Source organism: Geospiza fortis, unplaced genomic scaffold (assembly GCF_000277835.1).
Source record: "Geospiza fortis unplaced genomic scaffold, GeoFor_1.0 scaffold75, whole genome shotgun sequence".
Lineage (NCBI taxonomy): Eukaryota > Metazoa > Chordata > Aves > Passeriformes > Thraupidae > Geospiza > Geospiza fortis.
The window spans coordinates 3559879-3585940 of NW_005054360.1; the positions used below are offsets into that span (position 1 = coordinate 3559879).

Consider the following 26062-nt stretch of genomic DNA (forward strand, 5'->3'; position numbering starts at 1 on the left):
AGATGCTACAATCTCAAAATCCAACCCAACTTTGACATTTGACTTTGGCAAAGCGGCTTAGAAGAATTGACTTAGGAACGGACTAATTGTACATATGAAAAGACTTGTGAGGGTCAAAATTATGGCTCTATTATCTTGCACCTGTCAGGTCTTCATATGCCTCATAAAAGGCAGGTTCTGAGGCTGGAGGGGCTTCATCTCCACCAGGACTGGCAGCTTCCCTCCAGAGGGCAGGTGGCACAGGTGGGTACTGCTGTCATTTCCATGTCTCACACAAAATTGCACCAGCAGTGCTGCCCCCACCCTCTCCTCTGCATCTGCCTTTTGCTGTGCAATTTTATGTCCTGCCAAAAGGAAAGGAAATGGGACTGGCTATGTGGCTGCTAGATGTGGAGTGGTACATTTGATTGGAGAAATAATAAAGGGACTTGCCTTTACTACCTGCCAAAGACCCCTCTTACAGACCATGACCCTCATAGCTGGGACTTCTGGGACTGTTTGTCTCTAGCTGACCCATCTGTTATTTCCATCTGCTCTTTTTCTTCGAGTTTATAAGTTATATTCTGAAAAGTATGGCATTGCACCATTTTTGTTCTTGCTTTATGCAGCCCATTTAGTGTGGAAAACTGAAGGTTTAGTGCCAAGCACTTGTAAGCTTCTAGGCAAATCCCTGAATGAAAGAAAGAGAATTTTCTTAACTTTAAATACTTGTCTCTCTTTCTTGAGCTTCATCCTCAACAGATTGACTTTATAGATTTCCCCTTTTCACTGATCAATTTCATTGCCATTAATTTTGGCTGGTTATCACAGAAGCAAACAGAGTGCCATGAAGCACACCTCTGATGAATTTGGGTATAGTGGTTCTATGGACAGCAACTTTCCCAACCACCTTTGGGGAGCAATCCTTACTCCGAGCAGGGATTTTGCTCAGGTGCTCGCTGGAGTTCCATCTCATGTTTTAAACAGGTACACACAGCTCTGCTCCCTTGAGGAGACAAGATTCAACACATTCTTTTCAAGTGTTAACAATGATCAAGTACATGGTAATAAGCACGGTATTTTTCCCATGAGTAGTAAAGTAGCTGAAGTAAAATGTTTATACTGCGCCTAATGACATACTGACAGTCTGTGCTTTGTTAATGTGTGCAATGTAAAGGAAAGATTTGTCAAACTTCAATGTGCAGAGTGCTGAGTATTAAAAGGAAACAAAATAGGTAAGTATTGCATAAAGCAGGAGATGTTGAATCTAAAGTTTCTGATCTGGATGCAAGCTTTGTCAAGGTCTCTCTGCACATGACCACGTGTTCATGTGTTCCACAGGTGAGTTTGGCACCCGGCTGATGCCAAATCAGACCCAATAGGCCACCCTGGCTGCATTTGCTCCAATCACCAACTTATGCTCTGCCTTGGGAAATTTGGCCATGGCTGAGTAAGTCCTGATGACTCCCCTGGAAATTTGCAGGGAGCTTATTGGTGCAAACCTTATCACAGGAGCAGAGACTTCGTGGAGTAACACATCAAAAAAGGGCAGTACCTGGGAGTAAATCTCACCCCTGCCCAAGGGGGTGTACCACCTGCGCAGGGTGTTACACTGGGCGACCCATGGCAAGGGGCAGTGGTGGCAAATCTGTCCTCTTAAATCCCAGCTGTTCGGCCAAAAAGCAGATTGTGGGAGTGTCTTCCAGCAAGGAAAGTGAATGGGTCAGGCAAAGGTGAATGCCTCTGTCCTAAACAATGAAGAAACCCACCAAGGTGTCTGTTGGATCTGCCCACTAACAAATGTAATTGTGGTTGAAACACTGTGCTTGTTGCAAGATGCTGAATAAAACCATCCATTTAATAATACCAATCCATTTTAGCGTAATAAAATACATCAGCTATGGGATATTTTATGAAAATGTTTAATTCAACTGTTTCTTTGGAATGTAGTAGTCATAGTTTGGAAATTTAAGTTACAGTTCAGTTCTATGTGTTTTTTTAATGCTACTCAGTGTCTGAGAATACAAATGTCATTTAAAGTTAAGGCTTCGCTGTTCATTTTGAATCAACAATTTACAAGTGTCATATTGTCATAGAAAATAAAAATTTCTGTAAAAAAAATTTGCACAAAGTTTTATGATGGTACAAAACATGAAGCAATAATATACCAGTAAAATGAAATCATTTTACTACAGAAGATTTTTATAGTTTTTCAATAAAGAAAAAAATATGTTATTTTACACTTTAAAAATTATGAAACAATCTAAAACAATATAAACTGAACATTTTGTAACACTGCCTTTACAAATTAATAACTTTATAAACATATAATTTTTTTAAATATATTTATCAGTGCAAGATACTTTTCAATGTAAAGTTGCAGTATCATTTTTCCTTTATTGAAGGGCAACTTTAATTCTATTACCTTCAGAGAAATCAAATCTTCAGTCCTAGATCCTCATTATCATAGTAATGTCTGAAGACCACAAAGGAGATAATTTTTTTATGTTCACAATTCTCAGTATGTTAAAAGAAGGAAAAAACCCACCAAATACCAGCTTTTCTGTTCAAATAGATCAAGACCCAAAGCTGGTTTGGAATCTATTGAAAATCAGTGGGAATATTTCTAAAGGTTTTGGGCTTGGGCTCCCCAGTGGGATTTTCTCTTCAAGGCAATATAAGCATGTAACTCTTAGTCAAGTTAGTGGACTAGAAGTTTTTTCAGCTAAGGAGAATAGGCCCTTAATTCCTGACTCACACAGTGGTGGTCTGCTGAAAATAGTTTTGAAAAATCCTTTTCTTCTTTGGGTTAATTCACTAGCTGCTGCAATGCCATTATGGTCAAATTACAGTGTTAAAAACCAATGAAAATCCTACCTCTGACAAAGTGAGTCTGTCCCTTGGGACAACTCACGGACTAAATTTTAGGCAAAACTTTCAGACCTTAGGTGCACTGTCTCAGCCTTTAGGGGACCCAAGGTTGAGAGGCTGGGGAGGTAGCTCTTCCATCAATCTAAGGTTTGATGACCTGAAGTGGGTGTTTGGGTTTTTGGGATAGTCATTGCCTTTAGGACTCCTCTAAAGTAGCAACTCCATGCTTTTTTTCTATTGGGACTTCCTTTAAAATATTTTCGACTTCAAACCTCATTTTCACCTACTGTTTCCCTCCCTTTTCTTCCATTTCTGGGTTACTAGTGGATTTTCTACATATTTTTCTATATTATAGTTCATACTGATGAAATTATACACTTCAAAGCATTTGGTGTATAGATAGGGGTGGATTCTTTTGCTCCAAGTAATGCAAGGCTGAATTAGCCCTTCTTTAATCCTAATCCTGGACAGGATATTTTATTGCTCTTCTACAAAAGCAATTTTGGAAAAGACTAACTCAGAAAGTCCCAATCACTTCCCTGACTCTACTCAGGAAGTTCAACGAGGAAAAACATGAGTTCAGCACTTGGTAGGATGTTCCTTTCCCCACGTTTGCACTGTTTTTCTCTGCTGGTTGGTGGATACCCAGGGGAAGGCTGATGCTGTCCCCCAGTTATGGCTGTGCTGTGTGCAGGTCACTGCAGAAACTCAGGGGCTCCCCTTGCACCTGCAGAAGGGGAATGACCCCTCTGCTCTCTCACTGCCTTGCATGGACCCCATGGGAAACATGCTCTTGTTTCTTTTTACCCTGTTGGACCAGCTGCATAGGCTGTTGAATATTATTTGACCAATAGTATTTGCCCTAAAATATTTAAAAAATTGCCCCATCATTGTCAAGCACGTTTTTACTGATGGCTTTGAGTTCTCAGTTCACTGCATTGGTCACTGCCTGCACTTGTGGTCAAACAGAAACCTCCTGCTATGAAATGCCAACTGGATTTAACATGATGGTAGGAACATACCCTACATACATTGTGGGATTTCATTCTGCCCTCAGTATACACTCCTAAGCCCAATTAGCATAGATTAGCATGAAAATAGGTTACTGAGAGAACAGAACTCTGAGTTCAGGTAGGGGCAAGAGGAGGAAAGTTTCTCGTTTTAAAGGCAATCTTTTCTGTAAGGGAAGCATTTTCCCCAGTGTAATTAACAGGCAAGCTGTTCAGGATAAAAGATGTGTTTCATGACATCAGGAAAAAAGATACTGTCACTTTATGCTGTTAAGAAGAAACCCAAAGTTCGACTTTGGAGGATAAAGTTAAGAATTTTCCCTTATTTTTTAACACAAACTCTAATAAAACCCTTTGCCATTACCAGCAAGTTAAAGCTGAAGTTTTCTTTCCTTGGCAATGGCAAATGCTTATGAAACCTACTCAGAGAGACAAAGAGAGAGAGAAAGAGAAGAGAAAGGGAGAGAGATTTTACATTTGAAAATACATTCTATATGAAAGAACAATAAAAGGGGATATTGCAGCTTTATACAAAAGGGTCAAGAGACACGAAGTTGAAATACAGAAAGCAGAACAATCAAGCCAGGTTGTCAAATCTGATTAGCCCTTGCCTTGGCTGAGGCTGTTTTCTTACACTAAAATATACTTTTCTTTTAGTCAGTGAGCCATCAGAATATGATTAAAGACAAGGGCGTAACTGCAGAGAAGCTGTAGTTAATGTTAACACAATGAGAAGCAGTACAAACAAAAAGGCACTTGAGAGGACATACACTAGCCAGTGCCAAGGACTTTTTTTGTTTAGTTTTTAGGCAGTACACTTGGTTACCAGTTGTGTCTGATGATGGCACATACTCTTTTATGGAGTTCACAAGCACAAAATTTAGTACAACACTGAAAAACATCAATAAAATTTGACAGTATTGCTTCGTAAACAGAGCTGACACGCTATATCGGTACTGATGCAGCAGTACTTTCAAAAACATCCTAACCCTTCTTTGCCTATGCACAACACGAGCAATTATACACAAATACAGGTGCAGAAGTCCACTAAATTGCTGTTACTCCAATATTTTCTGGGCACTGAGCTACAGACAGCATGTCCATCCAAAGGACCCCACTGGATACATTTTGTGACAGCATCTTGGATTTTGCACAGTAAAAATGAAATTATCCATTAAAGGAAAACAAAAGAGAGGGAGAGAAAGAAAGACAAAATGAACTATAAGTCAATCATACTTGGTCTCAACACCAGCATCCAATTATTTCAAATAAAACCAACAGAAAAAGCAGACTGTACATGATTCAGGTTGTTAACACAGATTGTTGTCCATGTTCATCGGTTACACACTCATTGAAGCTCCTGAGAAAAGCTTGGCTCAGTGTCATCAATGCACTTTTCAGCCTGTACAGTAAAAGATCAACAGTTCCTCAGCACGACCGAGCTATGTCCTTCCATCCCGATTCTCTGACTTCTCCAGTTGCTTTAGGCCTTCATGCTTCTGAGTATGAATTCTGTGTGTTCAGTTTGTCTTTTTTCAGTTTTACACCATCGACCAGTTCAAAGTTATAATTCTCCAGTGCAGACAAGTTCCTCTCCGACATCCCGTTGTGCCAACAGGCACAGTACAGCACGACTCCACAGATGGCTCCTAAAAGCACCCCGAGTGCACTCATGGCTATGATGGTAATGAGGATTGGGTCTAGGGTCTTCAGGACATTGCCTGGCTTCCTGGAGATGTTGTCATCATAGTCGTCACCTGTGCTACGGTATGGAGGTGTAAACCCTGAAATTGAATAAAGAATTGCAAAATTTTCAGAACTGATCCCAGCGAGAACTTTGTTTAATGAATCGGAAATTTTGAGAAGACCATCAATTTTTTTAACATAGTTTAAAAACCTAGCTTCTTCAAGGTGGTCATAAATAGCTGAAAACTGTAATGTGGCCCAAATAGCTGTGGATTTTTTCCAGACTGTTCTCCAGTCTTCAAATCTGCTGCCTGTTAGTAGAGCTGTGGTTCTGCCTTGGATTAAGTGGGAGTCTTGGGAGTGAATAAGGAGGTCTTTAATCATATTTTGCCATGTTGCAGTATATAGCTCAAAAATGGTTATCAATTCCTACTCAGCTCAGTGTGAGAGGCTAGAGCCTTAGACATTGGCTGGGAATATCCAGCCATTTTATTTCTACTTCAATGACTTTAGGATTGGATCTTGAAGTGCAAATAGTGGCAGAACTGACACAGAAGAGCACTCTGCCCTCTTGTGTAAAATATTCACTAGGTATCATAATGTTTTCCCTCAACTTTTTCAGTTTATGAAAATGATCCAAAAGCAGCAAACCCTGTAATTGTTGCTGGAAAAGCCAAAAAGTCTTTTTGGACAAACTCACTCTCTTTCATTGAAATCAATTATAGCAATCCTGTTGACTGTAACAGAAAAAAAATAAGCTCATTGCCTGAAAAATGCAAGTATATTTTATTAGTGGAACAATATGACAATTATGATCCATTTAATGATCCATTTACTGTTATCATCATTGGAAATGATAATGCTTTGCTAGACTGGTCATAAAATGGCATTTTCAGCCAGGTCTGTGAAACATTTAATCTGAAGAGTTTTGAGCCTAATTATTGAGGCACAGTGTCAGTCATAAATTGTAAGATATAATGACAGTGCTTTCTTCAGCAGTGGACAAGCCTTCTAGGTAACAAAATATTGAGGACCTATAATGTGCTTGCATGTATATGAATATAATGTAACAAATTAGGTATATGAAATTTCAAATGTTTGAGATAGGCAAAAATAATAAAAAGGACAAAAGTCCATATGACATGTAAGAATAAAACTATTACAACCTTCAAATAAATGTAAGTCTTATCATCTCATCCAGAAAAATCATAACACCTTAATACAATATGCAATTAGAGAACAAATCTATAAATAAATAAATAGAATGCAAAAATTCACATTAAAATACACATTAAAATTCATTCCCTTTTAAGAAATAACACAAATTTTACCTGTTTGATTACTTTCTGGGTCTTCTTCTTCATCTATTTCATTCTCCACATCAGTTGATTCTAATGAAGCAAAAGAATTGACATTGATTATTAGGGTTACAAACACTGATTGACTATCATGCTGGCAATAATGGTATAGCAGATTTTCCTGTGTCAGAGCATCATTATGGCGGCTTGACAGAGCTGTTCATTATAATGGGCTCTGAAAATTAATGGAGAAAAAAAGAAAGATTAAAAAACTCCCCTCCGCCCAGTCTTGGCACAGTTTTAGTTATCAGCAGGGGTTTTCCATGCCTGGGAAAGGGAAATCAGTGAGATGAATTAGCATCTCGTTCACTGTATTTACAATTTTGGAGCCCAATTCCATAACACTTCATCAGCACAGGCGTAGTTAATCACAAGAATAGTTTTACTGGCTGCAGCAAGACCACTTGTGCTTGGATTTCAGACTGAGCTTTTGGGTTTAGTTCCCTCAGGCAGAAATCTTTGCTCAACATTTGGTTTGAACAACCAAAACACGGAGGTAAGAAAGAAATTATTTTCCTTTCTCATGCTGGAGTCAATTAAATGCAGACACTGTGGTCTCAGCACCTCTCTTGGCACTGGGGACACTGCAGGAGGACTAAGCAGTGTGTCCTGCCTCCCTTTCCTGCCAGCTGCCACTCTGGTGGCATTTGATAAACCCCAGGGGTTGGACCACATGGTAAAAAGAGATTGTTTCCTCATCCTGCAGTGAAATTACCACATAGCTGAAGACTGTCATGTTACCCCCAAAAGGATGTTAGCTACAAAAGGTGAGGAACACCCTCTATTATTGCTCTTAGTTGTGCTGTTAAGTCACACAGAATAAATTTATCTTCTTAATGCTAAGAGTTCCTATCTCTATTCCCTCTTTTATATAAAAGTAATTGCTTCATCTCTGCTATGAAGGACAGTGTTCTGTTGCTTGTGTTTATCTGGGGCTGCTGCTGCCAAATTACATGCAGTATGCAATGTGCATATGATCAGCAGTGACTGGAATAACTTGAGACTGGCCAGGAATAAAAGGGCTCAAAGAGCATCGCAGGAATAGCCTGGCTCAGATATGGGAAAGGCCATGTCCTAACATTGCTTTGTGTCCCACATGTCTGGGAACTGACGACTACAGTAAATGAGCCACAGCAAACTCAGAATGACAGGACAGCAGAGGACAGAGCACGGGCCTTTTCACCCTGTCTGCTTATCCTGTAAGGGTTTGATATGTCCCTTTAAAAAAAATTAAGAAGGCTTTGTAGTGAGTGATCTAAAAGGGGCAAAGAAATAAAATTGGATTTTGTGCATTAGGTAAAACAGAGTCCTGCAACAGGAAAAGCAGAGAAATTTAAAGAGGGCAGCAATATGAAATACAGAGAGAGACATGAAATTGTGAATATGCTGTAACCATGTCAGTAGGATACAAATTCTGATTCAAACTGCTGCCATACCAAGGTGCCACGAGTGGTACTTGCTATTAATGAAGTTATGGGCCGAATCAGGATATTTTCAGTGGAAACATAGCTAATAATTATCTATCCCTTTCTCACAGAAAAAAAACAGCTATCAAAACAAAATAATATTTTGGATGAGAACTCTCTGTGTTCTTGCTAGTCACACTTACTTCGGCAATCCTCTTGTGCTATGTGATTGTCAATTTTAATATCATCCACAGCAATTCCTCCAGTTCCTTTTCCAATTTCTCCCTCAATAACCACCTGGAAAAACAAGATAGAGTTCACATTGTTTTCATATTAGCATACAACTGCAGCAGTCAGGATTTCTTAATTAGTTGTTAACACACATCTTCACTTGAAGTCATACTTGTGCTTCAATTGTGGCCTGAAAATCTGCATTGCCTTTATGAACTTATACAGGCAAATGTAAATTATGTACTGACACGACTTTATGAAAGACTTTTACATCAGCAAAACTGTGGCAAAGTGGCAGTTTTGTGACTGATGATAAATGATATATAAAGTATTTATTTGGCCTGTGATAAGAAAGTGCTTGTGTCACAGTAATCTGAGATACCATGAAATATTTCACTATTATTAGTCACAGCAAGTGTAGCTCATCTCTAGGTGTAATATTGTCTACATAAATCCTTCAGTGACATCATTTACTGCGGTGTATAAAACACAACCAGCAAGGTGCTGCTGGCCCTGGCCGTGGTAGCTCAGCGAGGATGAGCCAAGCTCACCTGATAGTGTTTCACAGACTTGTGAAGAAGAACACGTCCCTCCTTCCAGTAGTTTGCCTGGTGCCCGCTCAGGGTCCACAGCACTTGGTCGTACTCATCAGGCTTCTGGTAGCGCAGTTTGATCCTGAGGGTGCCGACGTGCGCGCCCAACATGTGGTACCAGAAGGTCATGCAGTGGGCAGAGTTCTGTGAGTAAATCACGGGGCTCAGCAGGCGCGCCACTTTGCCTTTCTGGCTCTCATCAGCTTGGGAGTAAAGGAAATTGCCATCTCCTACTGTGACAGAAGGACTGTGTTAAGAATAGCCACCAGCTTTAATTTTCTTTGTCAACATAAGAACCCCTCACCACCCCGTATCTTTTGCTTTTTTTCCATGCTGATGGGTCAAGCATCACAAACAAGAGAGTCAGTGTGTTGTTTTGGGAGCTCTAGGAAAGCTGATATGCTTTAAGAAGAGGGCCACAAAGCTGATCAGAGTGCTGGAGTACCCCTCCTATGAGGACAGGCTGAGAGTTGGGGTTGTTCGGCTTGGAGAAGAGGAGGTTCTGGAGAGACCTTATTGCAGTCTTTCAGCCACTAAAGAGGACTTACAACAAAGATGAGGACAAACTTTTTAATAGGACCCATAGTGACAGCCTAAATGGTAATTGTTTTAAACTGAAAGAGAGTAGATTCAGACTAGATATAAGGAAGAAATTTGGTGGGTGGTGAATCATTGACACAGATTGTCCAGAGAGGAAGAAGACACACCATCTCCAGAAACATTCAAGGTCAGGCTTGAAGATGTCCCTGGTCACTGCAGGGAGGTTGGAGTAGATGACCTTTAAAGGTCCTGTCCAACCCAAGCAATTCTGTTATTCTACACTTTCCTCTGGCCATCTCCTGTGCTTTTCACTGGGATATTTTGTGCCAAGGGTGAACCATAACAATGTGCTCACCATGTGAAAGACACAAGACATTTGCTTTTGTTAAGGAGGCACCAGCATGTTCGGTGAGACAGCATTATGTGCTCCATTAGTCAGTGTGTGCCTCCTGAAAACAGCCATCCCTGGTTCATCAGTCTAGAGAGAAATCCGTGGGGCCTACTCTACATTAATTGTGCAAAGAGTTATTAAAAAAAAATTCTGTTTGAAGTAATCTGTGCTCAGGGGGCAAGATTAGAATGGGAAGAACACTGAGAAGGGTGAAATGGCTTTGAACAGCCATGGCCAGAGATCAGGAACTGAGATTTAAAGCATGTTCCCAAATAGAGGCTGAGCATTGTCACAGACGGTGTCAGAATTATGCCCTTGATTTTTGTAACAATATGTTGGGCTCTATATATTTATGAGCCTTTTTCCTGAAAGAGTAAGGTTATAGCTTATAGTATATTATATAGCTGATTATAGCTTTCTCAAGGGCATAATGGATTCATACTCATTGAAATCTGAACACCTAATACCCTTAACTTGGAAACTTGCTTTCTCAATCACACTGAGAGAGAAGCATGTGGGAGTGTGATTAGTTTGGTAACAGAAAATTGCTAAGCAAGATACTGACTATAGAGATGTGCTTCTGAATTACATCAGCCACACATCCATTCCAGTCAGCTTTTGAACAGTGTCTTTGCAGAGAGTCATGGTGGAAAAACATGAAGTTCATCCTGGGCTGTAAGAATAGATTGCATGTGCAATGCACTCACACAAAAGGATGGAGTCAGCATTTATTGACATCATCCCATTGAGAGTAGGAAGGATAAAAGTAATAATAAAAAATACTATTTCTCAACTCTTGCTGAAATAAGTATACATATCATTGTTTATACTGACACTCAAAAGAAAGAAAAATAAAAAGAGGCAAAAGAAGATGTTTTGGAAGGTAGGTGTTTTGCCAGCATTGGTCTTTGCCTATACATAACATCCTTGAATTTCATGTGAAATAGTGTATAATTGGATTGCAATGATATAGTTGTGCACCAGTGAAGACAGGAATCTGAGCAGTGCTACTCTAGTAAGCATAAGGACAGAGTAGTGAGATGGGAACCAGGAATGAAGAGGAGTGGGTTAAACCCAGTAGCTAGACCTGAAAAATAAGAAAGGAACATACTTCTTCCTACATGAGACAGGGACGTTTTCTTTTGTTTGGATGTTTCTGTGAGCAGTAGAGGTATCCAGCCCACTATGCATGTTGAGGAGAAGATGATGTTATATTGTAAAAAAAAATTAAGCTTTTTAATCCCCTGTCTTTGTGCAGTAACATCTTGTCCAGCTTCTTGAGCAGGTATGCTTATGTCTATACATTCTTTCCAACTAACTTCACTTCTGTGCAGAGCAGCACAGTGCGCAAATCTCATCAAAGAATGGGGAAATCCAGAGGGAGGAAAAAACCAAAATAATCACAGCATTAGGATGGCTGTCTGAGTTGGAAGACCTAACACTGGCCAGATTTCATCACAAGATATATAATTTGAAGTGACACGTAGTGTATCCTGCCATCTACAAGCAATTGCTGTTGAAATTTCTTCTGTGTATTTTTTCAGCTTTACACGTGTCTGAGAGAAAGATACGCCTGGGAGTTGCTCACTGTGGTTTTCCCAATACACAGGGTGGCCTTGTTGTGCAGCTGAGGGTTTGTTTGGGACATCAGTGCCATTCAGACTGCTCATGGTCTGTGTTCACAGCCACCCCACTCACCCTGTGCCTTCTGACAGGCAGGCCACAAACCTGGCAAGTGAAGGTGCCCTTAGAGTCCAAGGAGAATTTTGGAAAATACTGAAAGTGCAGTAGAAGAAAAAGGGGCTGCCTTTAAGATTTATTAAAGCTACAGCTCATGGAACAAATAAGTTTTCTGTAGTAGCAGGGCACAGTGGAAACAACAAAATCTCATTTGAAGAATATAATTTCTTCATCTCCTGATTGAAGACAGGTTCTTTCTCTATAATCCTTGATGGCAAAGTGCAGATAGCTCTCATTTTCAGAATATTATTGTAGTGCCAGGTCAGGAACTCTGTCTTCATTTTCTTAATTAGAGCTTTACTTATGCATGCCTTTTAGATTTTGTCAGTCTCTGGCTAACATAGCTTTTAACCTCCTTTCAATGTCAGATCCTACTGAGCCATTTCACTTTACTCTACATCAATTTTTCCACCATTACAGCCTTCACTTCAGCTAACTGCATTTAGTTAATTTGATGCCATTTATTTGTACAATGCCATTTATAGTCAAAGTATTACAAGTTTTTTTTTCCTCTGAAACTACTGTACTTGTCTTAAGATTCAATTGAAAATGTCTCAGAATTTAAAAAGTCCAATTTTGTCTAATTTCCTTGTCATTCTCATTAAGCAAAGGGTAGCAGAAGTGGGAAGGGGGATTCATCTCAACCCATTTGATTAATCTGCACGAATGCAAGCAAGAACACTAAAGTAGGAGGCTGTGCAGGTCACACAGTGCCCTCCCTTCTCCACTAGCCTGCAGCAAATTTATTGCCTAATTATGCCGAGCTATGAGTTAGTTACTGCAATACAAACCAATCAATTCCCCAGCGTGATATTTTTTGAAAAACTGTTTGTGAGCAGAGGATGGCCCTAATCTCCAGCTCCTGCTGGAAAGGAGAGGGGTGCGATAACACACCCATCTGGGAAGTTTCACTCACATACAACACTTTCCTGTGGTGGGTAGCCCCTGTAACTACAATCAGGAATAATGTGAGGTCATTAACAGACTGACTGTATTAGTTGGTCAGCGAAATTTGCAAAATATTTGGTCATTCAGATTTTTTTCTATCCCAGGTGATGATTACCCAAAGGCAAGTCAGGGGAAGGGAATATCTTCAGTTCCTGACAAGAAGCAATCTTTATTCCCCAGCAGAAAGCACAATTACAGTCAGTTGTGATTACTGGTAATGAATTAGGTTTACTAGAGAACCATCTTTGTGACTTTATGTATCTTAGGTATAGTTCACTCTCCTGTGATTTTGGAAGACATTGGTATTAAACAGAACAATCTCATACCATGTGAAATAGCTGCATCATGAACTCATGATTACCTGAGTGGTCTTGAATTGGCCCGGTTTTGCTGGTCAGGATTGCCCACCTTAAATCCACCTGGTTGTCATGCTCCCAGTGGCACAAAGTCTTTTGGGATCCCCAGCCAAAGCCACAGTTGTATAGTGGTGGCTCTGCAAGGAAAGATGGAACAGGGGGGATGAAATGTGGTAATTAATCAGATAATTCAGATTTTGCACTTCAAAACAAATGCATACATTTGACCATTAGCAGAACTATTCCTTCCCAAGACTCTGAGAAGCCATAGCAAGAACAGCCCTCCTGGGAAACATGAAAAATCACTAATTTTTGTAAAAGATGTGGTTGCTTCTTGTCTCTTTATGACCCCTATGATGGGATTTTTTTTTCTGTGGTTAGATTAATTCTTCTGATTTGCCTACATTATCTGATAACCGCGTTGCAGCATGGAAGACTCATAAAGAAAGCTCTGGCTTACTTATCAGATGTATTTGCTGGTTATCAATATCTCTGCACTGTAATGGTGCCACAATTTGCAACTCTCAATGAGATTTGGAAAAAAATAAGAACAATCAGAAACATTAATGGAATGTTCTTGGCAGGAAAGGATTTCTGGTGAAGTCTACAGTTCTTGGCTTCAATAAGGAACTTTTTCAGCATCTTCCAGACAGTTAAGCAGGCCCACAAGATGGCAGCATTGAAATGGACAAATTGAGAGGGAAAAGGGACAAATGTGGCTGATTGCCAAATGAACTCAAAATAAGCTTCAAAACAAGCTCTGTGTAAAATAAGGGAAGTCTGGTATTATGGTCAGGATGAGATCACATCTTGTTTTCAGCTTCTTTTCAATTCTGCCCAAAGGTTTAATACATAGTAGCTTATTTTCTTCAATAGAACTAGGAATTTCAATTGAAAGATTATACAAAGATAGCATATAAATCCTTTGCATTTCTTATTTTCAGAAGCAGTTTGAAATCTTTTGAGCATTTGGTTCCTACCCCATTGGTATGAACTTTTATCTCACCTTGAGCAGTGACAACTCCCAGTAGAGCAATACCCTCCCAAGAGCAATGTGACCAAATCTTGGAGTATTTTCTCAGGCATGACTCATGCCTTATTAAAGGAATAACTTAGGTTTACTTTAATGAGATGCTTTGTGCAAGTATGAACTAAGAACAAAGGACTCTATGCTTCCATCAATATCAGCTCTGGGGGAAGAATTGTGTTTCTTGCCCATTATTAATAAAAAAAAGCCAGGAAAGATAATGCAACTCTTAGAATGTGCTTGTTTATTGTGGGAAAATAATGAGAAATATGAGAACTGTGTTGAGACCTGCAGTTGGCCAGACCTTTGAGGTGGAGCTCTTCCAGTCTGAAGAGGCAAAGACCTCCTGCATGTACTGAGCTGCCAAGGAAGACTGGTTAGGCTTTTGAACTCACAACCCAGATTTTAATGGAAGGTAAACTAGAATAATAATTTTAACACACAAAACCTCAGGTGAGTAGGCTGAGACAGAATGGATATAAAAAAAGGGTCCATCTATCATTCTCTCCTTGCCTGCTGTGTCCATTTTTGGCAGGCCCTTGCTCCCAGACACAGTTTTTTCTCAACTCACTGGATTCCTGCATTGTGGCCACCGTGCCCTCTCCCCTCTGGCCCCTAGAAAATTTCACTCTGTCAGCAGAGACATCTGAGCCTGTGGCAGCTCCCGCCCCTCTGCTCTGCCTGTCAGTGCCTCCCTTGGTTGTGCTGTGGTGTCTGTCTGCACTGAGCCCTCATTCTTCACTCCTTGCTTTCATCTTCCCCATCCCTTCTGCCTCCCCCCTCTCTCCTGCTGGCCTCCAGAGGGGTCTACTCCACATTGTCACGAATGCAGCATCCTAGTTGGGAACAAATGAATTCAACAGATAATGTTTGGCACAGGAATTCAATGTGGAGGAAAGATGTTTCCTGGAGCACCCTAGCCCTTTCTAGGAAAAAAGCAGATTGTGGTGAATAATCTCTCTTTGCACCCAAAATTCTGAAGAAGCAGAAGTCAGTCTATGCACACATGAGTGCAGAAAGGCAATCCTGGAATTCTGTCTCTTTCATCAGTGTATTAGTTTTTTTTTTTTTTTCCTAGACAATGGGGCCATGATCAAAGACATATTGCCCAAAAGGGGACATCTGAAAATCAAGGGGGGTTTTAAAGGAAAGAGAATGACATTGCAATGAATTAAAGAGTTTTAAGATTGTGACAAATAGCCTTTCATTGTCAAGGAGGCCCAGGGAGAGCTATATTGCATGTCTTTGACATCAGAGCCATGAGACAGAACTTTAGAAAAGGTTTTAGAAAATGTGGAACAAAATTAATCTTATTAGTCCCAAAGGATTATATCATGCAAAGTACTGATAGCCTGTGTGGTATTCAAACCACAAGAAAGGAGAACAGTGGTAGATAGATCACATCCATCTGAAGATACCACACAGCAGAAATGAACACAGAGGACAAAGACAGGACTGGTACTGTTCAACTCTGAATAAAAATAAATTGCAGAATACATAGGAGAAGTATGTAAATGAATGATGAATCCAGAGACTCAGAAAAGAACAATATTCTGGTTTCTCCATTTCACAGCCTAAGTAATGTGAGATACCCAGTGAAGCTCAATGTGGATCAAAGGAAAAAAATTCTCATATGATGTGAGTGGTACTTGCTCTCTTGAATGCTGCTAAGATTGAACACAATTCAAAGAGAACTGGACATTGACGTGGACAAGGAAAACATCCAGAATTTAATAGTTAATTCTAAAGTTCAGGAAGTGACAAAAGTCTTTTACTTCACGCTCTGATGACAGTTCTGAACACTGGGATCAGAAGGAGAGTTTCAAAACAGAGCTAAATTTCACAGCTCCATCTAATAAATACTTTCTTCCACTTTCATTTGAAATATATAGTCCAGGAAATTGGCGAAGAGCCTAAGTCTGATATGCTTTGGCCATGCCTGTGTTCCTTGGCTTCAGACTCAGAGACAGCATGGTGCAGCATAAAAATGAACTTGTTTTCCGTGCAGAAGTAGAATCCACTGAAACTGAGGAGAATTTGACCAGTAACCTGCATGCAGTTAGCTGTTTCTTGCTAGGTTCCTGTTGTTTTCTCAGAAGTTATTGTGTTACTATGTTCCTTAGACAATCACAGCAATGGGATTGAAGGTCAAAGGCAAGGCATTTCAGAGCGCTCTTATTTTATGAGCTTCTTAAACATGCCATCTCTTATTGCCTATTCTTATGTCTCTTCCAGTGCTTCTGCCAGGGACTCATAAAAAGGGAAAATAGGCCTGCTAGCCAATTAATAATGGACACTTGTAGCATCAAGATAGGTTCATTATGGTTCAGTATGGACAATGGATCTGCCCCAGAAAAGACAGGCTAGTTCAGCCCTTCTATTAAAGGTCCCAGGGGGCTGCTACAGTAGCTCACAGCAAACTGCAGGCAATCTGTCCTCTTCTTTGTCCTTGAACTATAGCTTGGCAGCTCTGGTGGAAGGAAGGGAACTCGGGACGAGTAGCAATTGTTGGGCTCCCTCTGCATTGCTGGCCCATTCCCATGCTAGGATAATTCTCCTGCCAATAGGTGATTGATCTCTGGGTTTGTGTGTATGGAGAGGACAAAGAAAACCAGCTATTATGTAATCAAATAGAAGCAGTTCAGATGAGAATCTGAGAGGGAGGTGTGACGAAATCCCATATGCCTTTTTCAAAATGTAGGGTACGTGATACTGAATTAAAACAGATTTATCCTCTCAAAGAATAACCAACAGCTGTACTTTTTGACCACATCTTGCTCACAGCTGGGACCATTACTGCACATGAACAAGAAAGTAATTTGAAAATCTAGTTGAGTGAGTTTCTTGCAAGTCCATTAATCTTTCGTGGCCCACAGACTTTGACATATTTTTATAACTCCTTCAACAAGAGGCAAGAAGAAGCATGATGGCATTGAAAATGATATGAAAATGCTAAGATGCTCTTGCCAAAGGGTAAATCAACATTAAAATAGGAAATTACACACATAATTTGGACCACTTCAAAGTAGTATATTTGGTCTGATTTGTATTTGCATTTTTATATCATTTATGCTGGCAGCACAGAATTACCTTAAATGATAGTAAATGATAATTTAACAGCCTTAATATCCCTTTACTGATACAAAGTTGCTCCAGCATAAATGGGAATCAGACCTATTCTACCTTTAAATTATTTTTAGCAGAGATTTTAACTTCAAGATTTTTTAGTTATATTTTTTCTAACATAGCTATTACATGTGTGAAAAACAAGGTGCTTCTCAGAACACTCTTCTTTACAAAGGACTCAGATTACACACTGAGAGCACGTAATGTAAATTAACAGCTTGCTCTGTATGTAAATAGCTAAGAGACAAGCATTTCAAATAGTCCTTTAGAATTTAAAAATATGTGTTCAAAAACGACTAGATGTTAGAAAGTCTTAGGGCTGAGAACGGAGGTATTTACCTTGACAGATGGATTTGTGAAAGACATCTTTTTAAGTCTGAGGAGGAAAGTAGATCCTCTCTTAAATAAAAAATAAAAATCCAAACCTTTAAACATTTTTAGCAGTTTGAAATCGTGATTCTTTTTATTTTCTTTCAATTGAATCTCCTTGAAATGAAATGTAAACGTCTCCTTGATGGAACTGTTTGTTTATACACAGAGGCTTTCCAGCTATTTGCTCTTAACTGTTTCCATGGTGTATGAAAGCTGGTTGGAATAGGATAATCTCAGGCTTTGACACACACAAGCACGTTAGTCTGGGATAACAAGATTAGGGATATCTGCAGGCTGGAATGCAGGCAGAAGGACAGCGGTACGTGCTGCTGGCACCTACTGCAGAGTACCTGTGCCATGGCACGTGCTGCTGCTGAGAGGGCTGGTCAGTCTGTGTCCCCAGGCACTGTGGCACAAGCTGCTGTGGCCACCACTGGCACCATGTACCTGATGCACAGTCACCCGCTGGAGCCTGCAAACTGCAACTGATCTGGAATAGCTCCTTGGCTTGGAGCTCCTCAATTACCTCATGGTGCGTTAACATCTTAAGGTAAACTGGGCTTTAAAGGAAATTAAGGCCAAAGCAGAAGGCTCAGTCCTTGATGTGTTAAATTCCTACCTTGTTGAGCCTGAGAAGAGCTGAAAGAGTGCACTTATACTCAGGCAGCAGAGGGCCAGGGGCCCCCAAGCAGCCCTGGAACTTCAAGGGCAGTTTAAACCATGTTATTTGTGGCTGACAGGGCAGATTCCCTCCTGACTGCACAGCCCCTGCTCCCTGTGTTTCACTGTGGCACTTGGGTCCAGCCACGTCCCTTCAGCAGAGGGAAATGTTTATACCACCTCCAGGCCAGGAGGGGCTTCCCCATGCTGAGGGAAATTTCTATCTGCCCGTTTTTTGGGAGTTTTTGGCTGGTTTTCAGTGAGGGATTATGAGGCAGCTGGAAACCTTTATGTCTTAAACTGGAAATTCTGGAAACCTTATTCTTATTTATTAGCGTCTGGCTGATCTCTATCTATGATCTTTGTAATGTGCTGCCATGTGGGAGCCTGGAGTTTGGGATGTGAACTCGTCCCTTATTCCCTGGAAGGAAATGGTTCCTATGAGCACAATGCAGGGAAGTAACATTGGCATGCTCTGAACAGAGCCTCAGAAACTCTTTTAATAGAGAAAAAACTTGGCACATCACAGAGTAAGCAAAGGTGGTGCAGGAGGGAAGTAAGGACAGAAAATGAGGATATCTTAATCTCTGGTAGTAACAGTCAGGCTGTTACTGGAGAGTCCCACCCAAGCCAAGGGGATTGAACACAAACTGCAAAGCAGCTGGCACTGCTGGGGAGGGAGTGAAACTGCACTGCACAGAGGCACTGGCTAAATTTGCAATTTGTTTAAATGCAAGAAAATTGTTTAAAAAACTGTTTAAAAATTCTTAACGTCATCAAAATAGAAACCTAACAGATAATTTCAGACATAAAAATGAAAATGCTTTGCTCTAAATCCAGAGCACAGAATCTTTTCCTCCTCTGCATCCCCAACCCCTTTGCAGAACTGTGAGATGAGCAGCAGCCATCCAGCCCTTCAGCAGCACTGACTGTGAAGAGCAGGGTGGAGGTGTCCCAACAGGGGGGATTGGCTCACTGTTGTGTTTCTCATTGCACTGGTGCTCCACGATTTGCCTCTGCTCATAAAGCAGGGCAGAGGTAAAAATAGTGTATGCTGACTTAGCCAATTGCGTGACCCTGGAGACAAATTTTGAGGAGAGTAAAAGCATTGGACTCTGCAATATCTGAATGCAGAGGCCGAGAGTGGGAACAAAGTCTGAGCTAAGTCAGCTCTATTTCTTAATCAGATCAACACCATAAGTGTCCTTTAGGAATTTTTTTACATTATTAGTCCCTTTCTTTCACTTGAAGCAAGAGTGGATTGTGTCACATGGTTGAGGAAACAATGATAAACATTTACCCACCCTGTTAATAAATCACTTGCAAGACTGTGCCTGACTGTGCTTTAATGGAGGAAATGGGAGTAACTGAAAACTGACCCCTTTACCGCCCCACAATTATTGATGCAAAGGATTTTTAACCAGTGCTTATAGTTTTTGGAGTTTGGGTTTTCTGCCCAAATCCATCCTCTCCCCCACTCCCAGTAAATTGTACAGGATATTAAAAAAATGGTATGAAAGCTGAGGAAGCAGCAAACTAAGGAATTTAAAAGCTTCTAGCTATTGTATTAAGTAACAAGGACCTGCTGCCAGTGACAACTTGGTTTTCCCTTTTCAAGTTCATGGTAGCAGTTTATGTAACCCTGTTTCAAGAAAACTTGCTAGAAAACAATATTGTAGAACTGCCAGCTCCCTGCTGGAAAAAACTGGCAAACTTTACTTGTCTTAGTTTTGTAAAACCATGGATATAAATAGCGAGTAGGCCTGTGTGGCTGTTTTTGTTTTCCTGGAGTTTGCAAACACACTTTGTGTCACTGACATGCCACATTTAAACAGTGCACTGTGTGATTAAGTTAGTTTAATTTTGTCAGCACTTGGCATTTGCTGATGCAGAAGGAAATCTTGTTCTCTGCTGTATCTACATGTGGATGAAAGGAATAAAATATTTACTGTACAGAGCTAAGAGACCAGATGCTTCTTTACTTCAGAGACTTCAAGGAATGGTAAGTCAGGAAGTGCTGCAATTCATTATTTTGTGTCTGGCATGAAATTTGGGTATGGAATTTATTGTGGTTTTAATAAGAATTTTTTTTTACCTGGTTGTAATGTATTGTCAATTACTGTTGGCTTTTCTGTATTCAGCACTGTAGTTCCACCTGGAAAAGAAATTATGCGTATCATGATACATGTGACACAAGAAAGGACACAGCAGTCATTAGGAATAACCTATATATAAACCTGAAATATTACTGTCTTTATTAGACATGTAGGTAACTGAGTATGCAAGCTTAAGCATGAAAATATAACATTAAAAATCTGGTTTTCTTTATCAAAAAAGCCCCACAAGAACTGTTCATTAAATAAAGCTGTGTATCTTTGGAGTCCTTGCAAACACCAACTAAATCATCCTCAACATATCCCTGTGACCGTCCTTGATTTATAGACACTGATTTGCTCCAAATCACATGGGAAGTGAGCAGCTGGTCTTCATGACACCTCCTAAGAGTCACTGTTTTGTTCATTTACCCATGACCTGCTGTTTCTCATAGCAGGGATGTGAGGTTGGGGCTCCCTTTAAGTTGTTTTGTAGCTGTGTTGTGAGACCAGCTCACAGAAGAGGTGCATGGAAACTGCTAGACTTTAGGATCTAGTCTAAGGTAGGTTTCACTTCTGTCTCAAAGTGAAGGAAGAATTAAGGACTTCCCCTTTGTCCTTTTCTTCATGCAGATAAACAAGAGGTGAGTGGGGTCATGGCCCTCTCCTAGGCTTACTAATTGATATTTTTAAAATACTTGACTTTTTAAAGCAAGCCTCATATTCATAAGGAAACAAAAAGGAAATTAGTACAATTATAAATGCACGGTGGGGTGCTGATTACCAGTCAATGACTCCTGTTTTTCTTTTCTCCAGCAAGCAAGTGCTTAAAGCATTATAGAAAGGAGGACTATGATGACTTCCAATGAGAATGAATGCCCAAGCTGCATCAGCTTTATGTTTGTGGGAATGATCTGATGGGAAATGCTATAAACCACGCAAATGGAGTAGCTCTGTATGGGGTCCAAATAGAGCAGGAAGGAATTTGGCCTACAGCATAATTAGAGTTAATTGCCAGGGAGGCCTCACTGTGGCACTCACATATGTGCAAGTGCTGTCAGGGCAGCGACTCTGCAGTGGCACCACACTTGCACTGGGAACAGGATAGAGAGGGCAAGGCACTCATGAAATCCCCTCTGCACTGCCCTGATATCCTTAATGGGCCACAAGACTTACACACCTGCCTCCTATGCAGTTTGGAGGAATAAAAGAATGTTTACAATTAATTTATTGGTAAAATCAGTTCTGTGCCTTTTGCTCTGTGCGTTTATAAGTAAAACCATACGTACAATGCAACATTTCTCCAATGTCCAGACAACTGGGGCATGCATTACCTGGAGTTTCTAGGTGTTGTAAAAATAAATTGTACTTAAGTTTCTGCACTTTTGTAGGAGGATCATGCAGTAATTTTCAATATTAATACTGAAAAACATTCAGTTCCCTGGAAGAGATGGTCCTCAGGAAGGTTGGCAGCTGTTCCCTTGTCTTAGAGATTATAAATTGCCCCCTAAGCACAACCTGCAGAAACTGCCAGAAGGTTTTTTTTCTGCTCAATAAATGTTCCCTAAGGGACATGTGGGATGGAGTCCTGAACTCCTTGAAGTGCAGAGACTATGAACATGGAAGGTGCTTGCATAGATGTGTCTGCTTTCCCTGACTGAGCCTCCTCTATGTGCAATATGTCTCTACCTATTGGGCATTGCAAGACAATGTAGGGCTCTGCAGGAAGCTCTAGCATTTCCTGACCTGCCTCTTTCTTTTCTGAATAATAAATAAATAAATTACATTGTTTAGAAACATTGAAAGCTTTCTGAGTTACCTTAACACAATACAGACTATTTTATCAGACTCCCTTCATGGCTGTTTTCAAAAAGAATAAGGTTAATCTGAGACACTGATTTGAAAAGAAGTGACAGTGACCATGCACTGTCTTTTCCACTCAAGAATTGTTTTTTCAATATATGATTTGCAGTGTGCAATTACAGGAGATATTGGCAAGCTCAGAAAGGGTTTGATATTGAAATTTCACTTTCATTTGTATCTGTTGCCTGATGTTCTACTTGGCTCATTCCAAAAAGCCAATCTCTTACCTAAGCTCACCCAATGACCTTTTGGACAGCTATTGCCAGATTTTAATGCTATTTTATGTCATGGATATAAGAAGCAATAAACATTTATTAGATAAGCACATCAGGGAGCAGTGATGAAATAACTTGTGTCACTGCATCTAAAAACAACCTCAATTACTGCAGATGTATAGATCTAATCAAACAGACACAGAGATTTGTGGAACAAGTGACCTCCAAGTAGAGATCAAAATCATAGAGGTGCAGTGTCAGCTGTCTTAGAAGAACTAATGATTCTGTGCAGAAGTGTGAGGATATGAAACCTAGCAGGCTTCCTCTATTTCAGATGCAGTCTATGTTACATCTCCCCCTCCTACTTTTCTGCTGGTGATAGCAGCTTGGAGAACATCAGCCCCTCTGTGGCTGTAATGCTGTGTAGGCAGGGAAGCTCATGGAAATATTTCTGGCAGTGTGAGTATGTGGCAGTGCACTTTGATGAAACAAATCTGTTTTGTTTCTGTCTAGGAAAGATTTGGGAATGAGATTTGAGTCCTATACTAAGTTTTAGGTAGGAAACTTATGTGTAAACCAAGCACTATTCCAAGTTCTTCAATCTCAGATAATAAATCTCAAGAGTATTGTCCAGCTTTTCTTCTTAGTAAGAGAAAGTTTGATTAGAAGATTTGATTAGACTATTTGATTAGACACAATTACTGCTCAAAAAATTGCCCTCTCTTCCATCTAGTCACTATTATTTGCTTCAAAAATTACATAGCTGAGAAAACAATCAAAAGTATTGTCATATAGAAAAGGCAGATGCCCATGTTTTGACAGCATTAACAATACAAAGTGCATACTAATGTCCATTAATATTGAGTGGTTAAATCAGTGCAAACATTAAGCTGGTGATGGATATGAGCTACAATGAAGCTGCAATGGAATGAGGATGGTTTCTGCACCTGTCAGTTGGTAGTCATCACCTGTGCCACTGTGACAGTTTGCCTGGTCATCATCACACTCATCCACGGGCTTGCCTTCGGAAACGGTAGGGACAGCAGTTGGAGCTGAAACAAAATCCATTGTTCAGTTAAAACACGAGCTGGAGAACCATTCTGCTGCTGGGAGTAACAACCATGCGTTGTGTCTGAGGATTGAAGCAACTCTACTTTGCAGGTTGCTCAGTACTTCTTTGGAATGGAGAGTATCTTTTGTACTTCTTTGGAATGAGGAGTACCTTTTGTACTTTGGAATAGGGAGTATCCGCTCTGCCTCCTGCACTGGGGCATATCTGAACCGAGGGGCTGAGCAGAGCTGGGCAGAAAAGCCCCAGACTGTCTATTCACTGGTGATTGTTTCCTATCAAGGAATAGTGAAAGCCTGGCAAGGCAGAAGGAGAGTCCTGGAGGGTTGTGTGTGGGGTAGAGACCCCATAATTTTATTGCTTTGTGAAGTCCCAGGGAGTGGGCCTGCACAGAGGAGCAGGGGGGGTCCATGCTCAGGGTGGTAATTCTCTAGCACCCAATGCTCTGCTGAAGAAACCTCTCTGCAGAGCACACATAAGAGAGGAAATGTCTGAGCATGGTTCTGCTAACAGCAGCAGGAAGGCAGTGTGATGTGGAACCATTTTGTGCTCAATGAGGACACAAGGAAGGCGTTTCTTTTGTTTTTTGTTGAAGTTATAAATAAATAAGACATCAATGATGTCAGACATCCCTCCCGGCCACCTGCCTGCTTCTCACTGGTGATGACTTTCCTGTAGCTGCTGCCTAACCAGTAAATGTCTGAACCTTGTTATTACAGTTAAAAGCTTCAGGTTTGTGTAAGATGCCAGAAAACACATAGCCCAGAATCTGCAAAGCACACAACACCTGGAAAATCAGAACGCAGAGACTTGGTGCTACATTTAAGTTTGTGTTTCATGCCACATGTATAGTTCCCTGGCTTAAGATAAGCACTCCTGGAATGTGATCCAAGCTTTTGTCTCTTCTCTCTTACTGTTATTTTCATCAGCAATCTTTTTCACTCACTATAGGCTATGCAATAATGTATGTCTTTTGCAGATTCTTCTTTTCCCTCTACTGCCCTCAGCATCCATTTGCCACATTTTCTTGGCTTGAAAATGTCAGGAGAGGTGGTAGTTTTTGAAGTAGCTATATTATGGGATAAAACATGCCTCTTTAGGACCCTGACTTATGCTTTACAGGTTCAATCCTACCTAGTTAAAGAAACAGTTCTGTACCTATTATGAATTATGCAGAACATTTGTTACCCACATTGCTATAAAAACCCTTCTGGGGGATCCCTCTAGCTTTCTACATCCAGTTAAGTTTCTTATCTTGATCTTTGTGTCCCTGTATAGCCTCAAGCTTGCCTGCATCTCTGCCTTCATTTCATGTATGCCCCCCTGGGATGCTTCAAGCACACAGAACTTGCCCTTGCTCATTACTGCTGGAGAGCTGATTTCTACTCCTCACTGTGCCAACCTCCATGCCTCTTTTCTCATCTCAACTCTTTTCTTGCTCAGTAAATCTCAAGTGACTTCATTCAACTCTCTCCTTAACATGCAATTATACAACATTAAGAATTATTGTGCTTCTCCCACAGGCAAATGGGAACTGACCTCACCTGTCCATGGGTGACCTACAGGTGAGCATACATCAAAAGTATACCACAGCAGAAAGAAAAAATGTGAAAAGATGTGTCCCAGTGGAAAAATGAAAATGTCCTTGCTGTTTAAGTTTGCCTAAAAGCAAAGGGTCCTCCATCTCACTTGAGCAATACATTCTTGTGAGGTGGTCCAAGACTCACTCCTGGATGGCTGGGTGGCTACAGGAGCCCTGTGGCTGAAGGGCTTTGCCCAGAGGTTGTGAGTTTACATAAGGCAGGTGCTGGGTTTTCTTTTTTTCTGAGCAAGTAGCACAATAGTCTGCAGGAACTAAGTATTCCCACAGGAAATGAGGACTTCCTGCGGGAACTAAGAAGTATTTCCAGCCTCCCCACTTTCCGGGCCAAGTAAAATCATACTAATTCAATCACTAAACTAAAAAAAAAAACAACACAGAACTCATCAGTTCTCACAGCAAATGCCTCCCACACTTCCCTCTTGGGGGAGAAATGGTGAGAAAGAAATGGAGGTAGAGGAGTTGTTTCCATTCATCTTGGGTTCAGCTGCTTCTATAAGAGGTGTCATATGAAACCCAAATAATGTGGTTTGTTTTTCTGTATTTTTAAGCTGTGTGGTTTATAAGCCTCACCACTGTGTCATCATCCACCAGATAAAATTGTTAAATTCACATAGTGTTTTCTGTAGTTATCTATGAAGTTAAATAATTATGTTTATACAACAAAAATCAAAGCAGACTTCATGTCACAGTCCAAGGACAAATGTCTAAACTTTGCTTTTCCTGCTCTTTCATCTTCTACATATTCTTGCAATATTAAAGCTTAGTAAAGCACAAAGAGGCCCCCTTTAGCCCCTAAAAGTAACACCACAGACACTGTCCAGTCAAGTGATCTTTGCCTACCATAGTTTGTGGTGTGACTTTCAGGTCCTTTGAAGGATAGAGGGATGTAATTACTATATTTAGTGCAAAGCTCCCTCTGCATTCT

At 40.5% G+C, this 26062-nt stretch overlaps 1 protein-coding gene across 1 annotated transcript in view; it reads right to left on the minus strand.

Annotated features, from left to right (window-relative positions):
• Positions 1-1885: 1885 nt before the first annotated feature.
• NRP1 (neuropilin 1) overlaps positions 1886-26062 on the minus strand; it is an 85279-nt gene continuing 61102 nt past the window's right edge. The window contains exons 10-16 of the mRNA XM_031059310.1: positions 23413-23517; positions 20390-20449; positions 13115-13246; positions 9093-9367; positions 8514-8607; positions 6878-6937; positions 1886-5644 (exon numbers count right to left, since the gene is read on the minus strand). Of these exons, the coding sequence (XP_030915170.1) occupies positions 5352-5644; positions 6878-6937; positions 8514-8607; positions 9093-9367; positions 13115-13246; positions 20390-20449; positions 23413-23517 (1019 nt within the window). The 3' untranslated portion in view covers positions 1886-5351. The remainder of the gene's footprint in view (positions 5645-6877; positions 6938-8513; positions 8608-9092; positions 9368-13114; positions 13247-20389; positions 20450-23412; positions 23518-26062) is intronic.